The sequence below is a fragment of the Aspergillus puulaauensis genome, chromosome 6 (assembly GCF_016861865.1).
Source record: "Aspergillus puulaauensis MK2 DNA, chromosome 6, nearly complete sequence".
In the NCBI taxonomy this organism is placed as follows: Eukaryota; Fungi; Ascomycota; class Eurotiomycetes; order Eurotiales; family Aspergillaceae; genus Aspergillus; species Aspergillus puulaauensis.
In genome coordinates this window covers 3,200,450-3,224,970 of record NC_054862.1, presented here as the reverse complement: position 1 = coordinate 3,224,970, position 24,521 = coordinate 3,200,450, and the positions used below count along the sequence as shown (strand labels likewise).

Sequence of the window (24,521 nt, the reverse complement as noted above, 5' to 3'; positions counted from 1 at the left end):
GAAACATCCATTGCCATTAAATCATACAGACAGTCAATACCGTCTACTACACCATGGCCCCCAGTATAACCGAACCCAACACAGCCACCACAATGCCATCAACAACCCCCAAAGACCTCACCACGCAGTCTCGCGACTTCGCCATCTACCGCCAGCTGGTCCCCCTGCTCTCCAACCCCTCCATCACCTACCTGAACGCCTCTTTCCAACCCCCCTCCAACCTAATCGTCCACGGGGCAATCAGCGCCTTCAACAACGAAGCCCTTCTCTCACCCTCCCCTAAACAATCCTGGCTGCAAACAGGCGAAGACGCACGCTCCCTAATCGCGCGATACATCAACGCGCCCCCAGCATCCGTCGCAATAACCCGCGACACAACCGAAGGGCTGAACAACTTCGCACACAGCCTCAAATTCAAACCAAGCGATAACGTCGTCATCCTCGACTCGGAACACCCCCACCACGCATACGCCTGGATGTCCCTCCGCCCTGCCGGTCTCGAAGTGCGTCAAATCCCTACAATCCCCGAGTCCCAGAAACCCGGCGGCGCGGGTGTTGTCGCGGCCAATGCAGAGACGTTCGCACCCTATGTCGACCACCGCACCGTGGCTATCGGGCTTAGCTCGATCATGTTCCACAGCGGACAATGGAACGACGTCCAGGGTATCTGCGATGCGTATCGCCCGCGCGGAATCCATGTCCTTGCGGACCTCACCCAACAAGTCGGGTTTGCCCCTGTGGATGTTACGAAGCTGAATGTCTCCGCGGCTGCGTTCTCCCTGCATAAGGGACTGAACTGTCCGACGGGTTTCGCGGCGATGTATGTGCACCCTGATGTTATCAAGGAAACGAGCCCGGTCCCTCCGATTGTAGGGTATGGGGCTGTGCAGAATGTGCGGGGGGATTTACTTGTTCCTGCGGATGAGATTGTGTATCACCCCAGTGCGCGCCGGTTCGATCACCTGAATATGAGCCTTGTTGCTGCCGCGGCGGCGAAGGCGTATTTGGGGTTTTATCTTGATGTGATGGGCCCTGAGAATGTGGAGGACCATCTTTATGGGCTTGGGGGTGTCTTAAGGAGGGAGTGTAAACGGGTTGGAGTGAAGATTGTCGGACCGGAGCACGGAAGGGAACATGCGCCGCATCTGTATATCTTGGGTTTGCATGATGCGGCGTGGATGGAGTTGTTCAAGGAGGAGGGAATCTATGTCACCCCGTATAGGCTGGGGATTCGGGTGTCGTTTGGGTTTTATAATAACGTCGACGATGTGCTGAGCCTTGTTAGGGCATTGGAAAAGGGGATTGAGATGGGGATTCCGGTTGCATAGTTCGTTCATTTGGTATAAAGATCATATTCAGATTATACTACATTCTGTCCTTGATGGATATACCCCAATGCCTCGCCCGCAAGCTCCCAAGTCGAAGAACACTCTTCCAAAACACTATACAAATACGCCGTCTCATCTTGATACGCCCCGAAGCTGCGCAGCGTCCGCGCAGCCTGCGATATACTGTATATCAAAATAATTGGCGCGAATCGCAACCCGTGCTGTTGTCGGTACTTCCTCACTAAGCAGGTAATGGCCTCTGCCGAGGCTACGCATATATCCCTAGAACTTTCCTGTGGTTTCGTAGAGGGGTCTGCCTCCGCCTGGTCAAAGTTCAGTGCGATGAGGGTGCTGTAGAAGAGAAGACTGGGTATATCATTAGCCCGATCGAACAGCTTTTGGGAAGTGACTCACTGCAAAACAGCCACACTGGGTAGGAGAACCGCCGAGCAAGGCTCCCACTTATTCCACCTCGCCGCTAGCGGTAGTGAGTCCTGCCACTTGTACAGCTCGACCGTCATATCGCCGACGCACCCCTCCCAGGCGACTTCGTCGGGGGCGGCTCGAAGGAATGCGAGACCGGAGAGGAGCCGTTCAATACTCCTCGACAGACGGATTTGCTCTCGGAAACAGAGGATCAGGGACGAGGATTTCCCGGAGGCACTGGCGTCATTGGAGAAGCCGGCTGGAAGCCACGCGTGCATTTGGGGAAAGTCCCTGGTCCGTTAGTTAGAAGCTAGACAGGCAGACACTGTATATAGAACACGGGAAGGCGTACGGAAGAACGTCAGTTTGCGCAACAGAGGCATCGTGCCATGGCAGCTGAACTGGCCGGCCTAGGATCAGACTAATCAGTTTATCTGAGTTGTAGCAGCCCCAGTATATGCGGCGCCGGATCTCAATGTCCTCGTTCGTGGCTATAGAAAAGTCCTGCAGTATCCAGTCGGCTGGATCCTTTTGGAAGCCTAGATCTTGAGCCATTCGGAATGCAATTCCTGGTGTAATTAGTTTATACTATAACCAGAAATAGAAAGAAATAAATACCCGAAAGACCCCAACTCTTTGATAAATCGCCCTGTCCAAGAGCATAGAACGCTAGGCAGAGGATCGTCTGGACAGTTATAATAGACGGCTGCGTTAAGCCAGACAGAATGCAAACGCTCTCAGCAGCTGTATAGAACTTATCCCCCAGATCGCGCTCCCGAGTATCAGAGGACATCTGAAGGCCAAGTGCACACATGGACAGAAGCAGGCCGGGCGACCAGTACTTGCAGTTCTGACGGTCGCTGAAATGGTCTCGCAGGAATGCTTCTCGGTAGATGAACATGAAGTGGGAGTACTGCCATTGAAAGAAGAGGAGGAGACCATTTGTGATGGCCTCGTCCTCATCTTCTAGATTGAAGCCGGCGATCTCGGTGATTGACTCGTATGAGGTTGCCAGTAAGGATGCAGACAGGGATATGGATATTGGGTGTTGCGCGCTGTCCGGTGGGATATTGAGCGAGAGTCCGGCTGTTGGCTGTGTTGACCATGTGCGATGGATACTCGTCGGGCCATGGTAGATGAGAGATCCTCCAGGGCCTGGCTGCAGAGATCCTTGACAGTACTTTAATGGGAGTAGTGTTGCTAGCTGGTTCGCCTCGTTATGCGGTCGAGCAGTGGCCCTGAATGACTTTAACCGAGACTCTCGGTCTTCAGGGGAGGCGTCAGCCAGGGATAGAATGAAAGACTCGAGCCATGCTACTCGGCTCTCTAAACTGGCGGTATACTCTGTTGAGACTGGCCGTGTCTTGCAGTCAGAATCGCGGTATTCGCAGGGCTGGTTTGCTGATGAGCAGCTCTGGCAGGGCTCTGTTCGAGAGCATCGCAGCTTTACAAAGTTAGTACAAGCCGGCATATACCAACTGGGATGTACCTTTCTGAATCGACACCGCTTGCACCTACGCAGTTAGCATGGGAAGCAAAGGAAGTAGCCATCCTACTCACGAGATCTTCTTCATCTGGATTTAGTACTGGAGGGGCCGATCTGCATCACTAACAGGCTGTAAGGAGAGAATGGTAAGTGCAGGAAGAAGAAAGACTCCGGTTACTCCAGTGTCTTATCGTCCTCTTACCCCGCATTCCGGTGGGCCCACTCTATGTGGTAAATGGTGGTTCAATTGGATTATTTGTATCTGTGGGTGCTTGGAGTAGTGTGGATACAGTAAGCCGTTTAAGCAGTGGAGGACAATTCTATTTGGAATTCATTCATTGGCAGATAGAATCGCCTCTACAGTGTGTACAGGTTAGGAACAACGCCAGCTTCGTTCCCCCGGGCAATCAGCTTCTTATTCTCCCTACGGAGCAGAAGCTTCATCGAGACACACAGCACGGCCTCCACGCTGGCAAACACCAGAAGCAAGATCATGGCCGTCAGATACCGGGGAGCTTCATTCTCATGGAAGAAGAACGGACTCCATACACTCCCCAGCTGGCCAGTGATGTTGATAATGGCCATCGCACATGCCTTTTTCTGTGCGGTATCGCTGACTGTTGTGGCTGCCCAGCTGAATACAACAGCGTTGGCACCAAATATCCCGGAGATGTACAGGAACGAAGCAAAATACCGGACTGGGATATTGAGTGTCGCAACGCTGATGATGAAGCCTACTATAGCAACAAGAACTGGCGTGAGAACGTGGAACCCACGGTCGTGGAAGCGATCGCTCGACCAGGCAACACCATACGCCACAAAGGCTCCAATGATATACGGCGGTGCAGTGCAAGCCAGAGTGATAGTCCTACTTCCAAGATTGAATCCCTCGACAATGGCGGGATAGAAGTAGTTGAACCCATAGGCACTTTGGCTGCAACACATGATAAACGCCTGCATGGTCAGTCAATCGCCTTCAAGTACTTGGTGAACGAAGTAAGGACTTACAAAAGTCCACATCTTGATATCCATCACAGCGAGCTTCAACCCATGTCTCAATGATGCATTATCCTCCTGGTTCGATACCGCATCGCGCGCCATCCGGTCAACCGCCAGCCGCTGCTCTTCTTCACTAAACAGCCAGCGTACACTTCCAGAGTTCTGACCTGGGAGGTCTGGTAGAAGGAATGGTGCTATTACACCAAGTACAAAGCTCACTGCGCCCTCGATAATAAACAGCCATCGCCATCCCGGCAGTCCTGCTGTACCATCCATACCAGCGAAGATGGCTGCCGCCAGCAGCCCGGATGTTGCTGTCGCGAGTACGAGTCCGGAGTACAGGACTGCATAACGAAGTGCCAGCTCTTTCTTCGTGTACCAGCAGGATAGAAGATAGAAGACACCAGGGAAGAAGGGCGCCTCGCAGATACCAAGGACTATGCGGACACCAATGAGGCCGCCGAAATTGTTTGTACCAGCCGTTGCACCTGAGACAACCGACCAAACGCAGACCCAGAGTGGAATGTAAAGTGAGGGTCGGACCTTCGTGAGGATCATGTTACTGGGCAGTTGCATCAGGATGTATCTGACCGGGGAAGTCTATTAGCAGGAAATCAATTGTGACGAAAGATTAACGAACCCAATGTTCACGATAGCCACCGCCGTGCTGTAATCGCTTCCTTTGAGGCCAAGGTCTTCTTCGAACGAGTCGAGTTTTGCTTGTCTGTGGGGACGTCATATTAGCACAATAGGCCTACGCGATGCACTGTGACTCACGCAATATTGTTCCTGTCCAGGTAGTTGAACATGTAGAGGATGAAAATAATAGGCATGAGCGTTATATCTAGCTTTCGCACCATCCACTTCTCTCGGGCCCGGTAGGCAGGATCATTGAGGTGTTCTTCAACAATACTGCCCTCCTTCTGGCCCAGGGCCTCGGGCTCATCGTTCAACGGGTCCTTCTTGTGGTCAACAGACATGTAGGCAAGGGTAGTCTGAATTCCAGAGAAAAGTTGTTCTCCTGTCCTCACGGTTCAAGAAGCCAATTTATACCGACATCCGAGCGGCTGGTATAGTTTCCCCGCACAGATGTACCCCATATTCTGTATCAGCAGGAGGATCGAACCACGCGAGGTCAAGCCAGAGCCAGAGATACCGAGCCCCATCCGATTCGTGGACTTGGAGCTCCAATGCTTGGCCCACTTGGTCCATGGAGGTCGAACTCCGTGGCAGCATTCCCACCCCAATCGTCCGCATTACCGTTCGTCCAAATAGCGGAATCACCTCCCCCGGCCAAAACCTGCCCAACTGTCAGCTAACATACTATGATGCTCCATGGTGGATATTTGCGGATATCCACCAGCGGCCTCTGGTCCGGGGTACTGGCACCCACGGCGCTAAACACCAGGAAGAAAAGGGACCTTCAACCCTTTTTATTAATCCCGCATGTATACAACTTAGGGCTTGGTGTTGGCTGGTATGGTGAAGCAAAGGGTGTCAGGCGCCAAGGCAGCCCAGTCACATGGTCGTGTTTTGCAACACCAACACCTCCAACTTGTCTTCTTCGTCTTCTTCGATCCCCATCACTCAGCTGCTAAGCATCAACAACAATGATGAGTCTGAAATTTGGGACACCTCGTCAGCCTGATAAGCCGAACATCCAGCCTTTTCGCTACTTCCATCCGCGGCCCTCACCCCGATGGCGACCTGCCTTGACAGAAACAGGCGAGCTGCAACCCATCAAGACAGACAAACTTCATCTCGTCTCTTGGAACATCGACTTCTCTACCCCCTCCCCAACAGAACCTATGACGGAGGCCCTCAAATACCTAAAAACCAACAAAACGGGATTAACTCACAGTAATCTTCTTCCAAGAAATGGTCTACTCAGACCTGGAGCTCCTCCAAGAAGCTTCCTGGATACAAACCATTTCAGCCTCGTCGCGGATTTCAAAATTGTGCCGTATGACTCTACTTAGGTGAAGTCTACCGCAGCTCCGCACAGTTGCAGGTTGCACATTTGTCTTATTACACCACTAACCCAATGCTAGATATTCTTAGGCATCGCAATAAAGTCGGCTATATTACCTTCCCATCACCAGCCGCTTCAGGAACTGTCAAGCGTAGCTTTATCAACCCTGCTCGATGGATTGCCAAGACAGACTATCACAAACAAGGAACGATATACCCGGAGTCCCAGGCCAACCGCCACGGAATTGCATCCAGGAGGTTGATCCTATGTGGGTATTTTTCGGCGGGCCTTTGTACCAGCGAGAAGTGGGCTGAGCTATTTCGCTCGCACCATCTGGGACTATTCTGCGCCGTCATCGACAAAAAGAATAGGCCTTTTGTGTCCACATTAAATAGGGGTGATTATAGCATAGGCCAGTTTCCCTTCCAAGGTAAGCTATACTATTCGAGTGAGCCTCGCCTTCATATTACTATTACAATCAACGTCGTGGCCGTCATGCAATTGCCATGGGAACACCGCATGTTTCGACAACCCTCTGGCCCACAGACTGCTGGCTCTTAAAGCCACCGATCGCCAACGAGATGATTCAATTCATTCCTCCATCCATGGGGCACTGCAAATAGAACCTTTCGAGCGGATGCAGAACACCCGCAGGCAGCAGCCCAGGACGCACCCAAAACCGCAAAAGGACGTGGGTTAGCTGCTACTACTCGGGCGAGGCTGTTCGAGATTCCGGGCCATTGACACTATATACCGGCGCCAGGTCGGTGTCCGCGGACAGCAAGCTCGTACCTTTCGGGTCCACTTTGTTCACCCGTCATGAGGGTTATTTGGTTGCCTAGAGATGCGCTCGGAACGTTCCGAGGATTGGAAGACGCAGAGTATAGCCCGATCGACGTTTGGCCTGCCTGGCCGTGGGCGGGCACAACGGGAGCAGTCAATGTGAGAATACGAGCATTGAATAAGGCCATCTGCTCACCGTCAAGCCTCCGGTGGATACGATTACATCGCAAAGCTTAATATCCGAGGACCGGGCAGTGGAGCATGCAAGAGTGCGTGCGCCTTCCTATTCTGACAAGGCTGAAGGCCTAATTGGACCAGTCCATACATAGGTGCCCGAGAAAGATCTGCATTGAAGTTGACCTGGCAGGCTGCCGTGTTTCCCTAACATCTTCGTTTGACGGATCGCGCGACCAGTAACCATACGATTGTGGCGATGACAATTCGCCCGGCAAGGATACAAAGAAGCCGCACAACAGCATTACAGGCAGCTCGTATAATCTCTATAAATACTATGCGAGCGTTTGACTGTATCTTCTCGTGGTTCATGCTGTTTTCGTGGAGCAACGCCTCATCCGGCCATTAGGTTGCCATGATACCGTACCCCGTAGTGGCTGTGGTGCATTTGCGATGTCATCGGCGTGGGTTCATTGGAAAGGAGAAGGCCATAACCCTGGCAGATCTAGTGCTGTCCACAATCCACGGCCAAGCTCCAGGGAGGTATATCTACTTGCGATGCGCCCATCTCAATGCCGCCTTCGTCTCCGCCGTTCCAAACAACGTCCCGCGAATATCGCCACTCCCTCAATTGGTCGAATACATCATACTGATCTCAATTAAACTTTCAATTTTCAACTACCGTTTTCGGATACTATCAAAGTTATCGGTATCCCTAGCGTCCCGTCTGTCATTGCAGATCTCCGAAGTATCGACCGGATGCCGCAAACCACCACGAAGAAGCAGAAGATGTCGCCGCAAACTCCGGCCAATACTGCGAGGCCGCGTAGGAAACTGCTGCTTGCTGATACAATTGGGCAATTACTGTTCCAGAATCGGTCCTCAGCAATTCCTCATGAGAACGCATTTAACAGCCACCTCTCGGCCTCGACAAGCGGGCCACTGCCGCGATTGTCGCCCACGCCAACGCATGTATATCAACCTCCCAGGCGCAGTTCTAGCAGCGCTAGCACGTCTTCTAACACACTCACGACCGAATCCAATAGAACAACACTTGATGGCACTGGCGATATCTCAGCGGGAAGCGAACGGAGTAACTCCTCCAGCAGCCACAGCCCGTCATCATGCCGAATTGTCAGCTTAAGTGGCACAGTCTCTGAGCAAGATGTCGAACGACTTGCTACTAAGTACGGTCTTCCTTCTCAGATGGGGCTGCTAGATCCCAGCTATCGTGTCTTCATCAATGACCAAGGCACGGCCGCGCTCTCCTTCAAGGTTCTCAACAAGGTCGCCGTCATAATGGGCGATCCAATGTGCGAACCAGCTCAAATACCCAGTCTCCTCAAAGGCTTCAAGCACTACCGCCGGCGGAAACGCTGGGGCATGTCTGTCCTCGGTGCCACCGGAGAGCTGGCTCAATACGCATCACTAAGCAAGAAATGGACAATGATACAATTCGGCAACAACAGAGCCTTCAATCCAATGACAAACGATATAATCCACGAAACCGGCGGAAAACGTATACTCACTCAGAACCGACAACTCCTCAATCCCACCAAAGGCGGTATCACTCTAGACATCTACGCCCCGTCCCTCCACGGCACTGACTTCAAGCTGGAAGCCCAGCTTGTCGCAATCTACGATTCATGGCGCGTCGCCCGTAACACCAGCGGCAAACTCCAGGCGTTTATAACAGAATACGACCCGTTCTTAATGCCGTCGCTAATGACATACATCTATACTCGAGATCCCACGGGGGCAATCAACGGCTTCACGGCGCTGCGCTGGCTCGGCGCAAAGGGCGGCTACCACGTTGATCCCTGCATCGCTGCCCCTGGGGCGCGAAAGGGCATCAGCGACCTTCTCCTCTTTGCATCTATGTCCTATGCACGACAACTAGGTATTTCGTATCTAAGCGTCGGCTACGAACCTTCCGAGTCCCTTGGTGAAGTATCCGGCATGCCCGCTCCCATTGCGCGCTTGACGGACCGGATTTATCGGTATACATATCACCATCTTACCTTTGGTGGGAAGAAGGCGTATTTTGACAAGTTCAAACCAGACAGTAAACAGGATTCTCCAGTTTATGTGATTTTTCCTTCCAGGATTCCTGAACCGCGGCCTGTTGTTGCTGTTGCACATGCGGCGAATATCAGTATCAGACGGCTGTTATTTGATAAAGCGAAGAGTTGACATGCGACTGTTGGAGCTGTGTTTGCTGCGTGTCTTCAAGTTCTTACAGCAGAGAAACCCCTATTCTTTCCTTATCTGCATCCCGACACCGACTTTTCTACACCTCATACCTTCCTTCTGTACTACTATCCTCTTTGCCATCGGCCATGCTCGAATTTCCTATCATGTACCACCAGACTCACCTAGACTAAGCTATTCCATCTCATTCAAGATTTCTATCTCAACGTCAACTACCACCCCTTCTGAAACGATTCCAGCCCTTGTACCAGATCATACCTCTTCTCCCCATAATTCATATCCCTCCGCCTCCCAACCCCCTCAAACTCCTCAACCCAACGCGCCGGAACCGCAATCTCCAACCTCTTCCACCTCCTACTCCGACTCAACTCCTCCCACGGTCCAACCCACATCCCCTCCCCCTCGTCAGACCACTCAACCCCTGTCCTCGGCGGACTCGGTATACCCGCTATCGAAAGCGACAGCCCACGCAGATTAGGCAGACGCTGGCGAATCAAGTGAAAAAGCCCATGATAGTAGTCCCGAAAGTCCGCGTCCATATTCGGCGGCGCGCGCCTGCAGATTTTGTACACGTCGATTTCAACACAAAGGGACGTTAAAAGCGCCAGGTGGTCGCGCGGCATTAACCTCGTCACCCGGTGTGGCTGGTCGATCCCCTGGCTGAGGACGAATGTGTTGGAGCTGTATAGAATCGGGAGAGACTCTTGATATCTGTCATCAGGTATCAGCGACAACACCAAACAAAACAAGATAAGATAAAATTGAAGGCGCCATACCCAATCTTACAACACCGCAACCAATTCACCGCATCGATCCGATACTCAAACCCGTCTTTAACCCAAGAGCTCGATCCAAGCTGGAGCATCGCGCCCTCCGCAGGCGCAGTTTCCGGACAAACAAATTCCTTCACGGGGCAGACGGCATCATCGTCGCAGACGCGATGCCACCAGCTCCATCGACTATATTTGTACAGCTGCGGCCCGTAGTCGTAATCCATATGAATCCGGCGACCCCCAAAGGCATGCAGGTAGATGATGTACCGGACTTCAGGGGGCAGCTTGGTGAAGAGAGGGCTCTGTTCTTGGGGATTTAACTTTGCTTGTTGGTTGGGGGCTTGGTGCTGTTCTTGGTCTTTAGTGTCCTGATCAGAACCCTCGCAAATAGATGCGAGTAGACTGCGATACTCCTGTGGGAGCGTGGGCAGGTAGTAACGGTCGTGTGGCGAACCGTTGACTTTACATGTCGAGTCTTTCAGTCCTGGGGAATCGAACGTGGCGCGAGCCGTGTACCCCACTGGGTTGATGCGTACTGACGGGTCTCCTCGTGGTGCTCGAGTTGTTGGTGTTGCTGTTTGCTCAGGGCGCTCCTCTCGCTGCTGTTGTTGCTGGCGCTGGCGCTGGCGACGGGGTGTGCGCTGGAAAAGCCGTGAGAGGAATTCAGAAGCCACCATCTTGCCTGTGTTGTGAAATGCGAAATGTGGAGGTTGTTTCAAGGCTGGTTCTGTGTTGGATAAAGAGGGGCTGAGTCGGGCAACGCAGGTGGAGATTGTGCAACGCCCGACCGTTGGATGACTGCTTGATGCCTGTTAAGGTGGACCTCCTTTAGTTACTCTATCAATAACAATCTAACATGGTCAATATGTCAACATACTATTGCAGTTCACGCCCTTTTGGCAACATCAGCCGACGAATACGAGACGCGGAGTTACTGCCTGGCTGCATTCACTATAAATGCCTGGACGACATATCTACTGTCTAACCGCAACCTGTTTCCAAAATGGCTTCTATCAACCCAGAGTGGAATGAATTTCGCAAGAAGAACCCTGATCTCCGCCATGACGATGACCAGCGAAACGATCTTTTCTATGCAAGTCCAGCCGGTCAAGCTCTTGCTAACAAAGTCTCCGTAACGAATGCAACCATTCCAGCCCGTGACGAGTTCCAGATTCCTATTCGTATCTATACTGCCAAAGGGAGTAGAGTCTGTCGTGGAATTGTCGTCTTCTTCCACTCCGGAGGTTTTACTGGTGGTTCCTTAGAGACAGAAGATGGTATCCCGTTAACTTGTATCCTCAAGCCCTTGCAGTACTGACTTAAGTTGCCAGTCTCCTGTCGATACATGGCTCTCAATGCTCCAGTTACAGTGATCAGTGTAGAATACCGCCTGAGTCCAGCATACAAATACCCCATCCCGATGAACGACGGGATTGACGCATTTCAATACATCGCGAGCAACGTACAACAGTTCATCGCACAAGCAACTGAGCCTGTCAAGTTAGTTCTCAGCGGGACTTCCTCAGGAGGTCATCTAGCAGCAATCGTTTCCCAGAACGCACGCAACTGGTTCCAGATGCCTCAAAACGGGAAGCTGGCCAGCCAGGTCCAAATAAGCGGCGTCCTGCTCCGCGCCCCGGTGACCGTTAATGCAGTGGACGGTGGAACCCACGTTCCTCCCGTGTATAAAATCCTTCATCAATCCTGGATGATGCAGTACGAAGGGGCAGACTTGGACCGGCTGAGCATGACGTATAACCATGGTAGGTCCACCGAGCTGGCTTATACAACCCCTAACATACTGTATTTCCAGATTCACTCGGCGTTCCTGCCAACGAGAAGACAAGCCCCGAGGCGTACCCTCTTTGGGGCAATCTTGCGGGCCTGCCAAAGACCTACATCCAGATCTGCGAGCTGGATATTCTCCGCGATGATGCAGTTTGCTACGCGCGCGGACTTCAAAAGGCTGGTGTTGAAGTCAGGCAGGACTTTTACGAGGTATCCATCCGTGCTCTTTTTTACGTCGTCCGTTGTGAAAACGGAGATTCTAATGTCTGGAGCAGGGCCTCCATCATATCTTCTGGATATATGGCCAGGATTTGGGTATTTCAAAACGGGCGCAAGACGACTGCGTGCGGGGGCTGGAATGGTTACTTGATAACTTAGAAGGTGGTAAGGATCAAGTTAAGCATTACTAGCAGTATTCCAATAATACTACGTACAACTTTCTATCACTAGTTACTATATTCCTGCGGCGTAGCAGTCAATTCAGTGGGCCCAAAATAAATATGTGGAGACTCGGTCAAGCAGTGGGGAAGTATATAAGGACGTTTCCCTTCTCCAGAACAACTTCACTATCACTCGGACCGGGCTGCAGGTTTAAGGTACGCGGGGAGTTCATATTACCCAGGCAAGTCTTGTTGAGCTTCATATCCTTCTGATTGGGGTTTAGTTCACTAGCCGGATAGATGTGATGTAAGGTAAGCCGGTTCATCTGGCCCTTAGATCATGGAGGGCCGGGCAATGTATGATATCTATAGATGGCTGCTCCTATATACAATGGTGTGATTAGGTGAAACAGTAGCCAGGCATCTCATTCGTCATGCAGAAGCAGCTCTGAGGGATATCTTTGAGATCGACATGACAGGCTGGTACTTCCGCTTTTGCCGACTCCAGCGTTCCACCCACGGCGAAGCTCCTAATTTGAGAACATACATTGTGCCCAGAACGAGCCAGATGGTGCTAGCATGGTTGTGTTATAGAGCGACACAACGGCGCATGGTGATGTTTCAGGTGACGCCGAAAATGTGCCGTCTGTTTGATCAGCAGCTTTTAGTGCAGACTCTCAGGATGCTCTGAGACAAGTCGACCATTGATACCCCATTTCAAGGTCAAACTTCGTCTCGCTCCAGTTTCGAAAATAAGAAGGGTGTCCACTTCCGCAGTTTCAGGATCCATCCATGCCTGGTGCAGAGAGCTTATTGTATCAGTTAAGTACCTTTTTCTAGTGTAATATCCTTGATAATATATATCTCGTAGGGCACTTCTTTGTTTCGAGCCCCGATGGGAGATCGGGTTGAGGCTCTGTGAGGCTGGAAGGTGACCGTGCATTGCAAGGCAGACGAGAACGACTGTTTGATGCCGTTCAGATTCATCAGGATTGACAAGTGATGGCCGGTGGCGCCCCATTCGCGCATTGAAGACTTGACGGTTCCGTGGAACTTCGCTGGCAGTATGACAGGATGTTACTAGAAATGGCCCAACCGGATGCTAAAGCAACAGAGACTGCGGTTAGCAACACTTGGACAGGAAGAGAGGGAGAACCATCCTTCATCTTCGATTTGATCTCGCCCGCCGCGTCAGCTCCACGGTTTGATAGGACCCTCGCGGTCACTCGCTGCCTGGGCCGGTGAGTGTCTCCATGAGGCATTGGTTAGGCAGTAGGTCGGTGAAAGAAACTTGGCTGAAAAGTGAGATTGTGGATTGCTAATTTCACTGGTCGTCATTGAAGCTCTGATTTATTGAGTTTTGGTATTGAGTTGCCTGAGGTGAACTGATGTTGCACAACACTGGGTGGTTGTTTGCCGAATGAGGCTGAACTGCAGTCTGGACTTTGCAGACTTCACCACATCAAACGCTCTCAACCATCTTCCTTTATTGGTATTCAATCCCACTTTCACTTACTAATTGAAGAGGTCGCGCAAATTTCCTTCTCTTTAATCCCAGATAGCCTCACCCTGGCTTACATCTCGCCTTCTCTCAGCTTCACCCCGCACCCTCACCAACTCCACGTTCAGGTTCAATTCCAGCTTCAACTCCAATACCAGATCTCTTTTTTGATTTAAAAGTCACGTCATCTTTGACAGCTGTCAGTCCCCACTTGAGAGAGGATACGAGACTGGCGTCTGCCTGGTGGTACCTGAATCAGGTGACGAGGTGGCTACGAGAGGAACTGAACTCAACAAAGTCAACACTGACGGCATCCTCACTTTCTTCCTCCTTCTCTCCTCTACATCCAAACTACACAGACTACGCAATCTACGCAATCCCACAATACCATGCCCGAGCTACTTAGTCCGAGCGGTCCAATGACCAGGTCGAAAACAAGGATGGCCAAGGCAGGCGAATCGCACCTCCTCGCTCTCCCGGTCGAGCTGAAGATCCAGATCTTCCAGTCCTGCTCATCGTTCACATCCGGTTCCCGTCTCGCAAGGACCTCAAAGCACCTATACGGAATATGGAACAAGCACCTCAACGCCATCTACAGCGGTATCGCGCCGGTCGCGATAAAGGAGCACTCAGCGTTGTGCGATATGCTCAAAGACCTTGAACGCATTCCTTCTGATAACCGACTGATGGAACGTGACCATCTCATCAGCGTTGTAGAAGCCTCCTCGATCGGAACCGACTTCGTCGATGCGTACCACGTGAACATGCCGGTCCAGCCATACCACGATCCGCAAACACCCCAGACCCTATCGCCCGCCGAAGAGCGGCGCTTCATTCGTGGCCACTACCAAATCCTGGGCCTGCTATACATCGGCAAAGCCGCGCAGCAGAAACGCATCAAGCAGCTCAACCTGAAGACGCTTTTCCTCCTCTCCGATTTTCTGTGTGTTTTCGACGTCGGCGTCTCCGAGGACGAGCAGATTGCGGATATGCTAGATAATGATCCGACCGCATACCGGTATTTGCAGGTCGAGCTGCGGCAGCAGCGGAATAAGGTGTTTCGGGAGCTGTACGGCCATGGGTACAGGCCGCGGTCGCATACCCCGTTTCAGGTAAACGGACGGTACGCGTGGTGGTGTGATCGGCAGCAAGAGACGCTCAGGGAGATGTTAACTGGGAGGGTGTTTCGCGGGGAGAACGACGAGGTTGACATGTCGAAGGTGAGAGATGACATGTGGTATGACAGCGACGGGGAGTGAGGGTGAAAACGGTCGCGGGGATAGGCAAGGGAGGGTGTTGGATCGAAGGATTAACAAGTGGAGGGGTTCACGGCGGTAATGGCCCGAACTCGACCCAGGGGGGCCAGTTTTCTCGCCAATAAATGTTGTTTGTGGAGATGGAATTGCAGAAATTAAAAGCAGAGTGCAGGAACCGATTCAACCGAATGAGTCCCTGGTTCGTCTTCGTAAGATCCACAGCGGTTGTTCCTGACCCAGAAAACAAGTAAGCCATCAAGACAACAACAGCAACACAGTAACACAACCCCTCAGCTCAGACAGTCTCGGTCTCAGGGAGAACTGACTCTGAAAACCCCTGCCAACGCTCGGCAGTCCATCCAGGCCGTCCACAGTCCGTTCCAGAGTCTTGAGTCCGGTGTGCCTTGGCCTGTCGCCCAATAGTTTCGCTGAGCCACCCCAGTTAATTTCCCCTCCAGCGCCGATCGACCCCTGATCGCAACACTCGCCAGGAACATCGCACAAAGGCCCCCGGAAGAGGAAGAAACTCCTGGCGCCCAGTCGAGTCTCGGAGTCCAGACCAAGGATTGGCATGATTGGCACGATTGGCAGGCACACACATGGCCCGACCGTCGTAGGGCAACAGGCTGGAATGCGCCCTCAAGGGAGGGAATGAGCACAACACGCGACTGCACTGCGCCCATGCCAGGGGTCTGACTGTGTCCACGCGATTGTGCCTGCAGCAGTGCAGCTGTGTTCAGGCAAAGGAAAAGGCCTGCCCAAACTTCAGGGAGTTTGTTGTCAGTTCGTGGCGTTTCACGGGTCTCTGCAATTGGCCTCCGTCCGGCGCCTTTAATTACCACGGCGCTCTAGCCCGTATCCTGGCGACTAGCGATTCATTCTGGGCGCTAGGGAGCAGAGTCTGGTCGCTGGATTCCCCACTTGGCTCTCTTCACTTGTGACTTGGCTGGCCTTGGAGTGTTGGCCGGGCTCCTTTTATCGCGCGATTCCCTCCTCGCTTTCCTCCCTCCACATCCCACACCAGTCACTCTTTTCCCACTCACCAGCTGTTTACGTTCTTTACTTCGGTCGTTGATGTGAATTGATCCATCGCGCACCAACAATGCAGTGGAAGTCATTCGTTTTTCTCTTCGCCGCCGCCGGCTCGGCTGTGGCCCGTTCTCACGGCAACCACAACCACCGACACGGCGCGCGCCACCAGCACGACAGCAATGCCGTTGCGAACCACATCCACGAGGAGGAGCCTGTTACCGTGACCGAGACCGCCTGGGCCTGCTGCACCAGCTCTGCCCTGTCCTCGTCCATCCCTCCCGCGCCCGCCACGTTCATCGAGACCTCGTCCACCCAGACTGCCATCGACACCCCTACCAGCACCCCAACTCCCACTCCTACTCCGGAGCCCACCTCTGAGGAGCCTACTTCGACCGAGACACCTACTCCCACCCCGGAGCCCGAGACCACCAGCTCGTCCACCTCGACTGTTGAGCCCACCAGCACTGAAAAGCCCACCAGCACTGAAGCCGACCACTCTCTGTGGACAAACACCCCCTCGTCCGGCGACTTCTGCCTCGATGGCTTCGGCGAGCGCACTTCGCAGCTCATCACCGGCAACAAGGACACCTACGCAGGCAACGTTGGCACCCCATGGGGTAGCAACATGGTCGAGGTCAGCGCCGAAAAGGCCGCCGACTACAAATACGTCGTCCAGTTCCACGGCAGCAAGACTGACCCTCTCTTTGTCGCCATCTGGAACAAGATCGGCCCTGACATGAAGATGACCGGTTGGTACAACAAGAACGCCGCCATCGAGTTTACCCTGCAGCCCAACGAGATCCGCTACGTCGCCTTCGACGAGAACTCCCAGGGCTCCTGGGGCGCCGCCAAGGGCAGCTCCCTCCCCGTCGACGCCTACGGCGGCTACTCCTGCACCTGGGGTGAGTTCGACCTCGGCAGCAGCAAGAACAACGGCTGGTCCGGCTGGGACGCGTCCATCATCCAGGCTGAGGCTGCTCGCGCCGCCAAGGCCCTCAACCAGCCCGAGATCCTGGGCATGAAAATCTGCGCCGCTGACGGCACCAACTGCTCCATCATCGGCAGGGGCGGCTCCATCATCAAGGACGCCTACGCCTTCGCGCACCGCTGGATCGACGGCATCGGTGGCAAGGTTCCTTCTGGTCCTGTGCGCATGGTCGCCCACCTTGACTACGACGAATAAGCGCGTGCTACGAGACCATGAGTGAATCAGTCGCATACGTTTGTAAATAAATAATCTTCTTTTTACTTACTTACAAATCTGGTCGTACCTAACTTGGCTGGTGTATACTTAATACCTTACCCGATACTCTGCACATTCTCTCGGCTGAGGCCTGTTTATAATTCATTAATTGGAATGGTTTACGCTGCTCTTTGATCATTTATTCAGCGTGATACAATTCTTGTCTAATAGTAAACTTACCATTAATACCAGTAATGTTATCTCCAGTGATTATCGAATAATCCGTTGAGCCACGAATTCTTCTATCCTGCTTTCTATACTAACAATATATATCTCCACTCTACCCCAGCCCACCCAACAAAACAAACAAAATAGATCAATCAAACCCCTTCACATTGACCAAGCATACACAAAAATAACATCTCCGATGCCTAGGACGCGTATTTCCAATTATAAAATCTATGGATACTGCTGTTTCGTACTACATCCGTACGATACTGCTTCTATTCTGTCGTGGTAAGGCTGTTGGGCTGTAAGGATAGAGTGGACATGGCACCGGAAGGCGGCAAAGAATATGTGTCGAATACTTGAGGAGAACAACCAGGCGATGAACAAAAGACAAACCCGCAAGCCAGCGCCCAACCCTTCCTGAATCCAATCGCATCACAGAGATAAATTTCCAACCCACAGCCCAGGGAACCCGTGTGTTCCAAATTTACGAATCCGCCTCCAGTCCCGTCCATGACCGTACATTGAGCAGGCGTCAAGGATACGTATTCTGAGATATAAGACATGACTTCTAAGCACTTGAGACCTTTACAAGCAATTAGAGATAATATATACTGATACAGGTCTGTGCTATCTATGTCTAAGTGACCCTCAACCTCCCATCACAGTCTCAGTTACAATCGACTGTGGCAAAGACAGGATATCCCGTCGACCACGGCCAAGCTGGTTACGCAAAGTTTCGCTGTGAGTCGGTGATTTGTACAGTGAATGGAGCCTGTCGATCACCTCTTGAAGTCCCCATGGACAATATTAATGGCCAGTCGCTGATTCTGTTCCGTGACAGCCGAAACATCTGTATGTTGATCCTCCGGGACCTGGATATCTAACTTGGTCGCACCTCTCGGCTTGAGGATGCAGAATACAAGCCGAGACAGGCTTTCTGTAGAATACCGATAGTAGGTGACCTGAATAGGCTTTCTTGAATACTTTCTCATTGAATATAATAATTATAAAAAAATCCCTTATCGTTATATTGTACCGGCGGGGAATACCAACTATCTAGATAGATGCCGACCATCCGACCGCGGACGAGAAAAAGGTCCCGGAAACGACGTACCTGGCCGAGCCCGACCTATTAAATAGCTTATCGCCCGTAGGAACCGGTCCGGCCGATGCAGCAGTCGACCGATGGCGCATTCAGAGCCGTCCGTATCGGCCGACGAGCAGAGTTGCCGGTGTCGTCATCGTCCCACACTGACTCGAGTATGACTTCACCACGATTTAAATATCAATATAGACAGCGCCCTATTCATCCAGAAACAGAAGATAAACAGAAATCTACAGGCCAAGAACAAGAGTAAGATTGGGAGAAAAAAAAAGAAAAAAAGAAAGCAAAATGCAAACCAACCCAACAACCTACGCCGCACACACCTTCGAAGCCGGCCTCCACGATCAAAAACCCACCATAACATTTCAGTCCGAGCAATGGGAGGCGCTCGCCGAAAAGGCCCTGCCAGCAACAAGCTTCGGATACGTCTGGGGGTCGGCAGGGCGGCGCGAAACCGACGAGCGCAACCTGACCGCATTCAAGAAATGGGCTCTCCTGCCCTCGAGGCTCGTTGAGACGAACCGGCTGCCGAATCTCAAGACGACGCTCTTCGGGCAGACGTATGATTACCCCGTTGCGATGGCGCCGGTGGGTGTGCAGAAGATTTTCCACCCGGATGGGGAGTTGGCGGCGGCGCGCGCGGCAGAGGAGGAAGGGGTTACGTACATTGTGAGCACGGCAGCGGCGACGAGTATGGAGGATATCGCCGCGGTGAGGGAGGAAGAGGGTGGAGGAGGCGATTTCAAACAGGGAGGGGATGGGACGAAGAGTCTGTCTGGACCAGAGTGGTATCAGCTTTACTGGCCGTCGAATGACCATCCCGAGATCACGGCGAGTTTGCTGACGAGGGCGAAGAATGCCGGGTATAAGGTGCTTGTTGTGACACTGGATACTTATATGCTGGGCTGGCGGCCGAGTGATTTGGATAATGGGTATAACCCGTTTCTCCGGAAGGACAATATCGGGGTGCAGATGGGCTTCTCGGATCCGGTGTACAGAGGCCATTTCAAGACGAAGTACGGCAAGGAGATTGAAGAGGATATGAGCACTGCCGCTGCAGAGTGGGCGCATATCATCTTCCCTGGGTCGAACCACTCGTGGAATGATATTCAGCATCTGCAGAGGCTGTGGGATGGCCCGATTGTGCTGAAGGGCATCCAGACTGTTGCCGATGCGAAGAAGGCAGTTGAGTATGGAGTGCAGGGCATCGTTGTGTCCAACCACGGCGGACGCCAGCAGGATGGAGGCATTGGCTCATTGGATGTACTGCCGGAGATTGTGGATGCAGTCGGGAATGACCTCGAGATTATATTCGACTCTGGCATCCGCGGCGGAGCAGACATCGTCAAGGCGCTGGCACTGGGGGCGAAGATGGTCCTCATTGGCAGGCCGTATGTGTACGGACTGGCCATGGCAGGCAAGCCAGGAGTCGGGCATGTCCTGCGCTCCATCCTGGGGGATCTGTCTTTGACGCTGCATCTGTCTGGCATTACAGATATCAAAAAGGAAAACCTGAACCGGTCAGTCCTCCGGCGGGTCGAATATTAATTGTATTAAATCAACACTTAAACTGTGGCAGCTCGTAACCTGCGAGCCCTAACTTTGTTAAGCAATGATAGTGAGATCCATAGAGAGCCGTTAATCCCCATATTTTAATTTATTTTGAGATTTCTTACTAAATACTAACCAGTAAGGCTGTATAATATTTAGAGAAATCCCGTAATAAATAGCCCAGGTGTTGTTTTAATTTGAGAACATCCAAGTGGGAGTTCCGGTGCGGTGTCTGACTGCCATTTCCGCGGAGGTCAACAGCTTGTAAAGAGTCTCCAACGCGGGAATACCTAACTTGGGTATTAATATTTGGTTGAAACATTGACAGGGGCAGAGAATCGGCCAACCAACGAGCCTTTCTTCTGACGCACAGACACCTTGGGAATGCATCGTGTCCTTGGCGTTGGGGGCTGGGGATGTTAAGAGCCTCAACAGGCGAGAGCAAAGATTCTTCCCTTCCTTACCATCTATCTTCGCTTGGCTCACTCTTGTTTCTACGTTGTCCCCTCTGATAGATCCTTATGGACAGCGCGTCGCAGCACGAAGCTCATGAGCTACTCCCCATCCACCGCGAGGCTCCGTTGAAGAGTGCAGCAGAGGCCAACGAGCAAGAGCAAAAGCCGAAGCTGAATGCACTGCAGCGATGGAGAAGCGGCTGGAAATTCATGCTCTCCCTGTCATCGGTGGCCTGTGTGCTTGTGCTGCTCTTCAACACGGGCCTGCTCCTCTGGGCTGTCGCCCGCGATCGAGTCAAGGAGGAACGGGGAATTCTGTTTGAAGGAGACTGCGACTACGTTGGGCGCGTCAATACGGGGCTGCATCTGCTCATCAACTTCTTTAGCACCAGTCTCCTGGCGGCGAGCAACTACGGCATGGTATGCACAATCGCCCTCGCGTGCAGCGTTGGCTAATTCTTCCTAGCAATGTCTCTGCGCCCCCACGAGAAAAGACGTCGACAAGGTCCATCAGCGAGGGGACTGGGTGAACATTGGCGTTCCCAGTATCAAAAACCTTGGCCATGTCTCTGGCCGACGCTCGCTCTTGTGGCTATGTCTTTTGCTCTCGTCGGTGCCTCTTCACCTTCTGTAAGTGCCCTGGCGGTTTCCTGGAAGCCCAGTCGCCGACGATCTATCGTTTCTAGATATAACTCTACCGTGTTTTATACTACTTCAGCGTACGGCTACGACATATTTGTCGGTTACGATTCACCCGAGGGAAAAAGCCTCGCATTACTCGACGCTGACGGCCACGATGATAATTTCCAAAGACTCTGGAGCAAAGCACAAAACCAGACTCGACGATATGAGCGCGAGCGAGTGCTACGCTGCCTATGACACGACATATCAAACCAAGTACGGGGGCGTGATCATGCTTTCGGACGACGTGGAGACGGCCACCCGTTATGACTGGGCTACAGAGGAACAAGTTTTCACGCCCTTCAACAGCAAATATCCGCATACCTGGCTGTGTGCCGAAGGCGCTCCCTGCGCCGACGACGCGGCGAACAGCAAATGGGCGGTTTGGGGGTATCGCGTGCACTCGTGCCTGAGTGAGCGCGTACCCCAGCTCTGCAAGCTGCAGTATTCTCTGCCACTCACTATCACGGTGATTGCCGCCAACCTCATCAAGGCGATAGTCCTGTGCTATGTGTCTTTCAGCAAAGGCGATGCTCCCCTGCTAACAACGGGCGACGCGGTCGCCTCGTTTCTCCACAAACCTGACCGGTCCAGCGTGGGCAGTTGCTTGCTATCGTCAAAGGACGTAAGAGACTCATACTACTCAATGGAGACGCATCTCTACAAGCGATTAAACTATCAGGGTAGTCGATCCAGATGGTATTCGGCCGCCCAGGTGCGCGACTGGCTATCGGTCATACTACTGTGAGTTCCCCATGTTAGAACTGAACCTGAACTATCTCGTCTAAAAATTGTCAAAACCAGCTGGAGCATCGCAATCGGCATCTGCATATTCCTCATAATCTACGGCGAGGCCAACGACGGCAAAGCGATCTGGGCCGCCAAATTCGGCAAAACGTCGAGCGTGGACTCCAGCACTCTAATCAAGGGCGACTCCTGGCCAACAAGCCTGCTCGCAAACACAATCATCGCCAACATCCCGCAGCTCATCTTCTCCCTGATCTACTTCCTAACTAACAGCCTGCTCACCAGCATGACGCTCGCAGCCGAGTGGAGCCGGTATGCCGTCCTACGCAGGGGCCTCCGCGTGTCCTGGAATCCCAAAGCTGCCCAGCGCCAAAGCTATTTCCTGTCCCTGCCATACCGCTATGCTGTCCCGCTCATGGCCTCGTCCGCGACCCTGCACTGGCTGATCTCCCAAAGCATATTCCTCGTCGGTGTCGATGCCTACGATCCGGACTGGACGCACAATGCGAGTCTCGATGTTATGACCTGCGGGTACACGCCAGTCGCCATTGTAAGCGCCATCTCTGTTGGCGGCGCGATGCTCCTGAGTATTATGGCCCTGGCGCTGCGCCGGCTGGACTCGGCCATGGTGGTTGCCGGCAGCTGTAGCTTGGCTATCGCTGCTGCCTGTCACCCGAAACATGACCCGAACTTGCAAAACGAGGCACATCAGGTCGATAGTGTTCATCCCCCTGAGGTGGATATGGCGTATTTGCCTGTCAAGTGGGGTGCTGTTGCTGTCGATGGCGACGTGGGTCACTGTACGTTTACATCGGAGGAGGTTGAGATGCCGCAGGCTGGGCGGTTTTATCAGTGAGGTGCTTTATCTTTATAAATATCTGGTATATATTATAGAGGATTTTATAATACTCTTCTCTTTTCGAGTCTTGGTTTTCTAAGATAGATTTTATAAAAGTTTTTTGTCATTATCAACTAGCTTTTTAAACTGGTACCTATTAAAAAACTCCCCGTAATATAAAACCTGTTGTGCGCGGCTATACATGGACATTGTACAAGTATACCTGAGGTATTATAGCTACATATAAATAACATCTTCAGCCGTACAATCAAGGATGCAACTTGCAGCCAACACAAGGCTCCGGCGGCTCCGAGCTCCCATAGATATCCGGCCTAGGCTTGCCCGCAACATTCAAATATCCCACAGCGCCCTTATCCAGACGAAAGATCGCATGATCAACCAGCGTATAAGTCCCAGGGACAAACATCCTCAAATCCACAATCGTCGCACCCCCGGGCGGAACACTAGTCGTCTGCACAAACCTCGCCGGACTACTCACAACATCCCCATCTCTATACAGCCTCTGGAAATTCGACCCAATGACATGAAACGAACTCGTCAAGTTCGGGCCCGCATTGCCGAAGAATACTCGCACCGATTCTCCCGCTCGCGCCTTCAACGGCTTGTCCCTGGTCAGGGCGCTCTCGTGCCCGTTAAAGACTACCGCACTGGGCTCTTCACGCAGCGCATTCGGGTACGAGAACTCAACCTGTTTCGACAGCCGCCCGTCATCTTCTATCTCCGGCGGTTCATGGTAGAACTCGCTCTGCATGACATAGTACTCGTGGTCTACCGGCGGTAAATCGCCCTCAGCCGGCTGGACGTACATGAGCCCGTACATGCCGTTGGCGATATGCACGGGCACCGGTGCCGCAGCGCAGTGATACAGGTACAGCCCCGGCGTGAGTAGTTTGAACCTGGCAGTCTTGGTCTCGCCCTCTTCGGTTGTTGTCAGGGCTGAACCGCCCCCTGGGCCTTCGAAGGCGTGGCAGTCGATGTTGTGCGGGTTGCCGGTGTCGTCGCGGTTTGTGAGTGATAGTTCGACTACGTCGCCGGCGCGCGCGCGGATGAAGGGGCCGGGGACGGTGCCGTTGAAGTTCCATTGCTCGTATTTGTATTGGCTTGTTAGTTGGGCGATGTGGGTGGCGGAGGTTAGAGGGACACGCAGGCGGACTGGGTAGTTGCGCGTTATTGATGGGGGGACATTTGGGGCAGGTGTGAGTATTGCTTCTTCCACGGGGAGGTCTGAGACGGATTCTGTTATGTCTTCGCGTGGGGAGATGGTGGTGCTGTTGTTAATGTTCAGAAGTGGGTGGGCTGTCTTGTCCGAGTCAGATTCCCAGGCCTCGTTTGGGTTGGCCGGGAATCTTTTTATCTCTACCGTGTCCATCCGCATACTCCCTTGGTGCTTTGAGTATAGGGCGATGCTGAGGATGACAGGTGTGGCGTAGGCGAGTATGCGGGCTAATCGAAGCCGTTCTTGAGTGGCTTTTTCATTCACTGGTCGACTAGCTGAGGATATAAATCGAGTTGTGCGTAATTGACAAGTCCGCAGTGGTATCAATGTGAATTCCTGTTCACCAGTACAAGGTGATATTGCCAACGGTTGTCTATTTCCCGT

The 24,521-nt window shown here is 52.6% G+C and overlaps 11 protein-coding genes across 11 annotated transcripts; 7 read left to right on the top strand and 4 right to left on the bottom strand.

Moving 5' to 3' along the window:
- Positions 1-92: 92 nt before the first annotated feature.
- Positions 93-1,328, top strand: APUU_61305A (uncharacterized protein; the record flags this gene model as incomplete). The annotated part of the gene is made up of 1 exon (XM_041694632.1): positions 93-1,328. One exon carries the CDS (start codon positions 93-95, stop codon positions 1,326-1,328), a length of 1,236 nt encoding a protein of 411 aa, XP_041560443.1.
- Positions 1,329-1,360: 32 nt separating this feature from the next.
- APUU_61304S (uncharacterized protein) lies at positions 1,361-3,328 on the bottom strand (the record flags this gene model as incomplete). The annotated part of the gene is made up of 6 exons (XM_041694631.1): positions 1,361-1,694; positions 1,743-2,045; positions 2,107-2,323; positions 2,373-3,198; positions 3,244-3,268; positions 3,315-3,328. 6 exons carry the CDS (start codon positions 3,326-3,328, stop codon positions 1,361-1,363), a joined length of 1,719 nt encoding a protein of 572 aa, XP_041560442.1.
- Positions 3,329-3,597: 269 nt separating this feature from the next.
- APUU_61303S (uncharacterized protein) lies at positions 3,598-5,219 on the bottom strand (the record flags this gene model as incomplete). The annotated part of the gene is made up of 4 exons (XM_041694630.1): positions 3,598-4,194; positions 4,249-4,825; positions 4,880-4,963; positions 5,017-5,219. The coding sequence occupies 4 exons, from the start codon at positions 5,217-5,219 to the stop codon at positions 3,598-3,600; spliced, it is 1,461 nt and encodes a 486-aa protein (XP_041560441.1).
- A 2,708-nt stretch (positions 5,220-7,927) lies between these two features.
- On the top strand, positions 7,928-9,361 carry ergS (the record flags this gene model as incomplete). Its single annotated transcript, XM_041694629.1, has 1 exon — positions 7,928-9,361. One exon carries the CDS (start codon positions 7,928-7,930, stop codon positions 9,359-9,361), a length of 1,434 nt encoding a protein of 477 aa, XP_041560440.1.
- A 230-nt stretch (positions 9,362-9,591) lies between these two features.
- APUU_61301S (uncharacterized protein) lies at positions 9,592-10,829 on the bottom strand (the record flags this gene model as incomplete). Its single annotated transcript, XM_041694628.1, has 2 exons — positions 9,592-10,090; positions 10,156-10,829. The coding sequence occupies 2 exons, from the start codon at positions 10,827-10,829 to the stop codon at positions 9,592-9,594; spliced, it is 1,173 nt and encodes a 390-aa protein (XP_041560439.1).
- Positions 10,830-11,155: 326 nt separating this feature from the next.
- Positions 11,156-12,350, top strand: APUU_61300A (putative lipase/esterase; the record flags this gene model as incomplete). The annotated part of the gene is made up of 4 exons (XM_041694627.1): positions 11,156-11,429; positions 11,484-11,915; positions 11,966-12,150; positions 12,216-12,350. The coding sequence occupies 4 exons, from the start codon at positions 11,156-11,158 to the stop codon at positions 12,348-12,350; spliced, it is 1,026 nt and encodes a 341-aa protein (XP_041560438.1).
- Positions 12,351-14,210: 1,860 nt separating this feature from the next.
- Positions 14,211-15,080, top strand: APUU_61299A (uncharacterized protein; the record flags this gene model as incomplete). Its single annotated transcript, XM_041694626.1, has 1 exon — positions 14,211-15,080. The coding sequence occupies one exon, from the start codon at positions 14,211-14,213 to the stop codon at positions 15,078-15,080; it is 870 nt and encodes a 289-aa protein (XP_041560437.1).
- Positions 15,081-16,179: 1,099 nt separating this feature from the next.
- On the top strand, positions 16,180-17,292 carry APUU_61298A (putative allergen Asp F4-like; the record flags this gene model as incomplete). The annotated part of the gene is made up of 1 exon (XM_041694625.1): positions 16,180-17,292. The coding sequence occupies one exon, from the start codon at positions 16,180-16,182 to the stop codon at positions 17,290-17,292; it is 1,113 nt and encodes a 370-aa protein (XP_041560436.1).
- Positions 17,293-18,916: 1,624 nt separating this feature from the next.
- APUU_61297A (uncharacterized protein) lies at positions 18,917-20,176 on the top strand (the record flags this gene model as incomplete). Its single annotated transcript, XM_041694623.1, has 1 exon — positions 18,917-20,176. One exon carries the CDS (start codon positions 18,917-18,919, stop codon positions 20,174-20,176), a length of 1,260 nt encoding a protein of 419 aa, XP_041560435.1.
- A 1,254-nt stretch (positions 20,177-21,430) lies between these two features.
- Positions 21,431-22,918, top strand: APUU_61296A (uncharacterized protein; the record flags this gene model as incomplete). Its single annotated transcript, XM_041694622.1, has 2 exons — positions 21,431-22,059; positions 22,120-22,918. 2 exons carry the CDS (start codon positions 21,431-21,433, stop codon positions 22,916-22,918), a joined length of 1,428 nt encoding a protein of 475 aa, XP_041560434.1.
- Positions 22,919-23,168: 250 nt separating this feature from the next.
- APUU_61295S (putative multicopper oxidase) lies at positions 23,169-24,296 on the bottom strand (the record flags this gene model as incomplete). Its single annotated transcript, XM_041694621.1, has 1 exon — positions 23,169-24,296. One exon carries the CDS (start codon positions 24,294-24,296, stop codon positions 23,169-23,171), a length of 1,128 nt encoding a protein of 375 aa, XP_041560433.1.
- Positions 24,297-24,521: the final 225 nt, after the last annotated feature.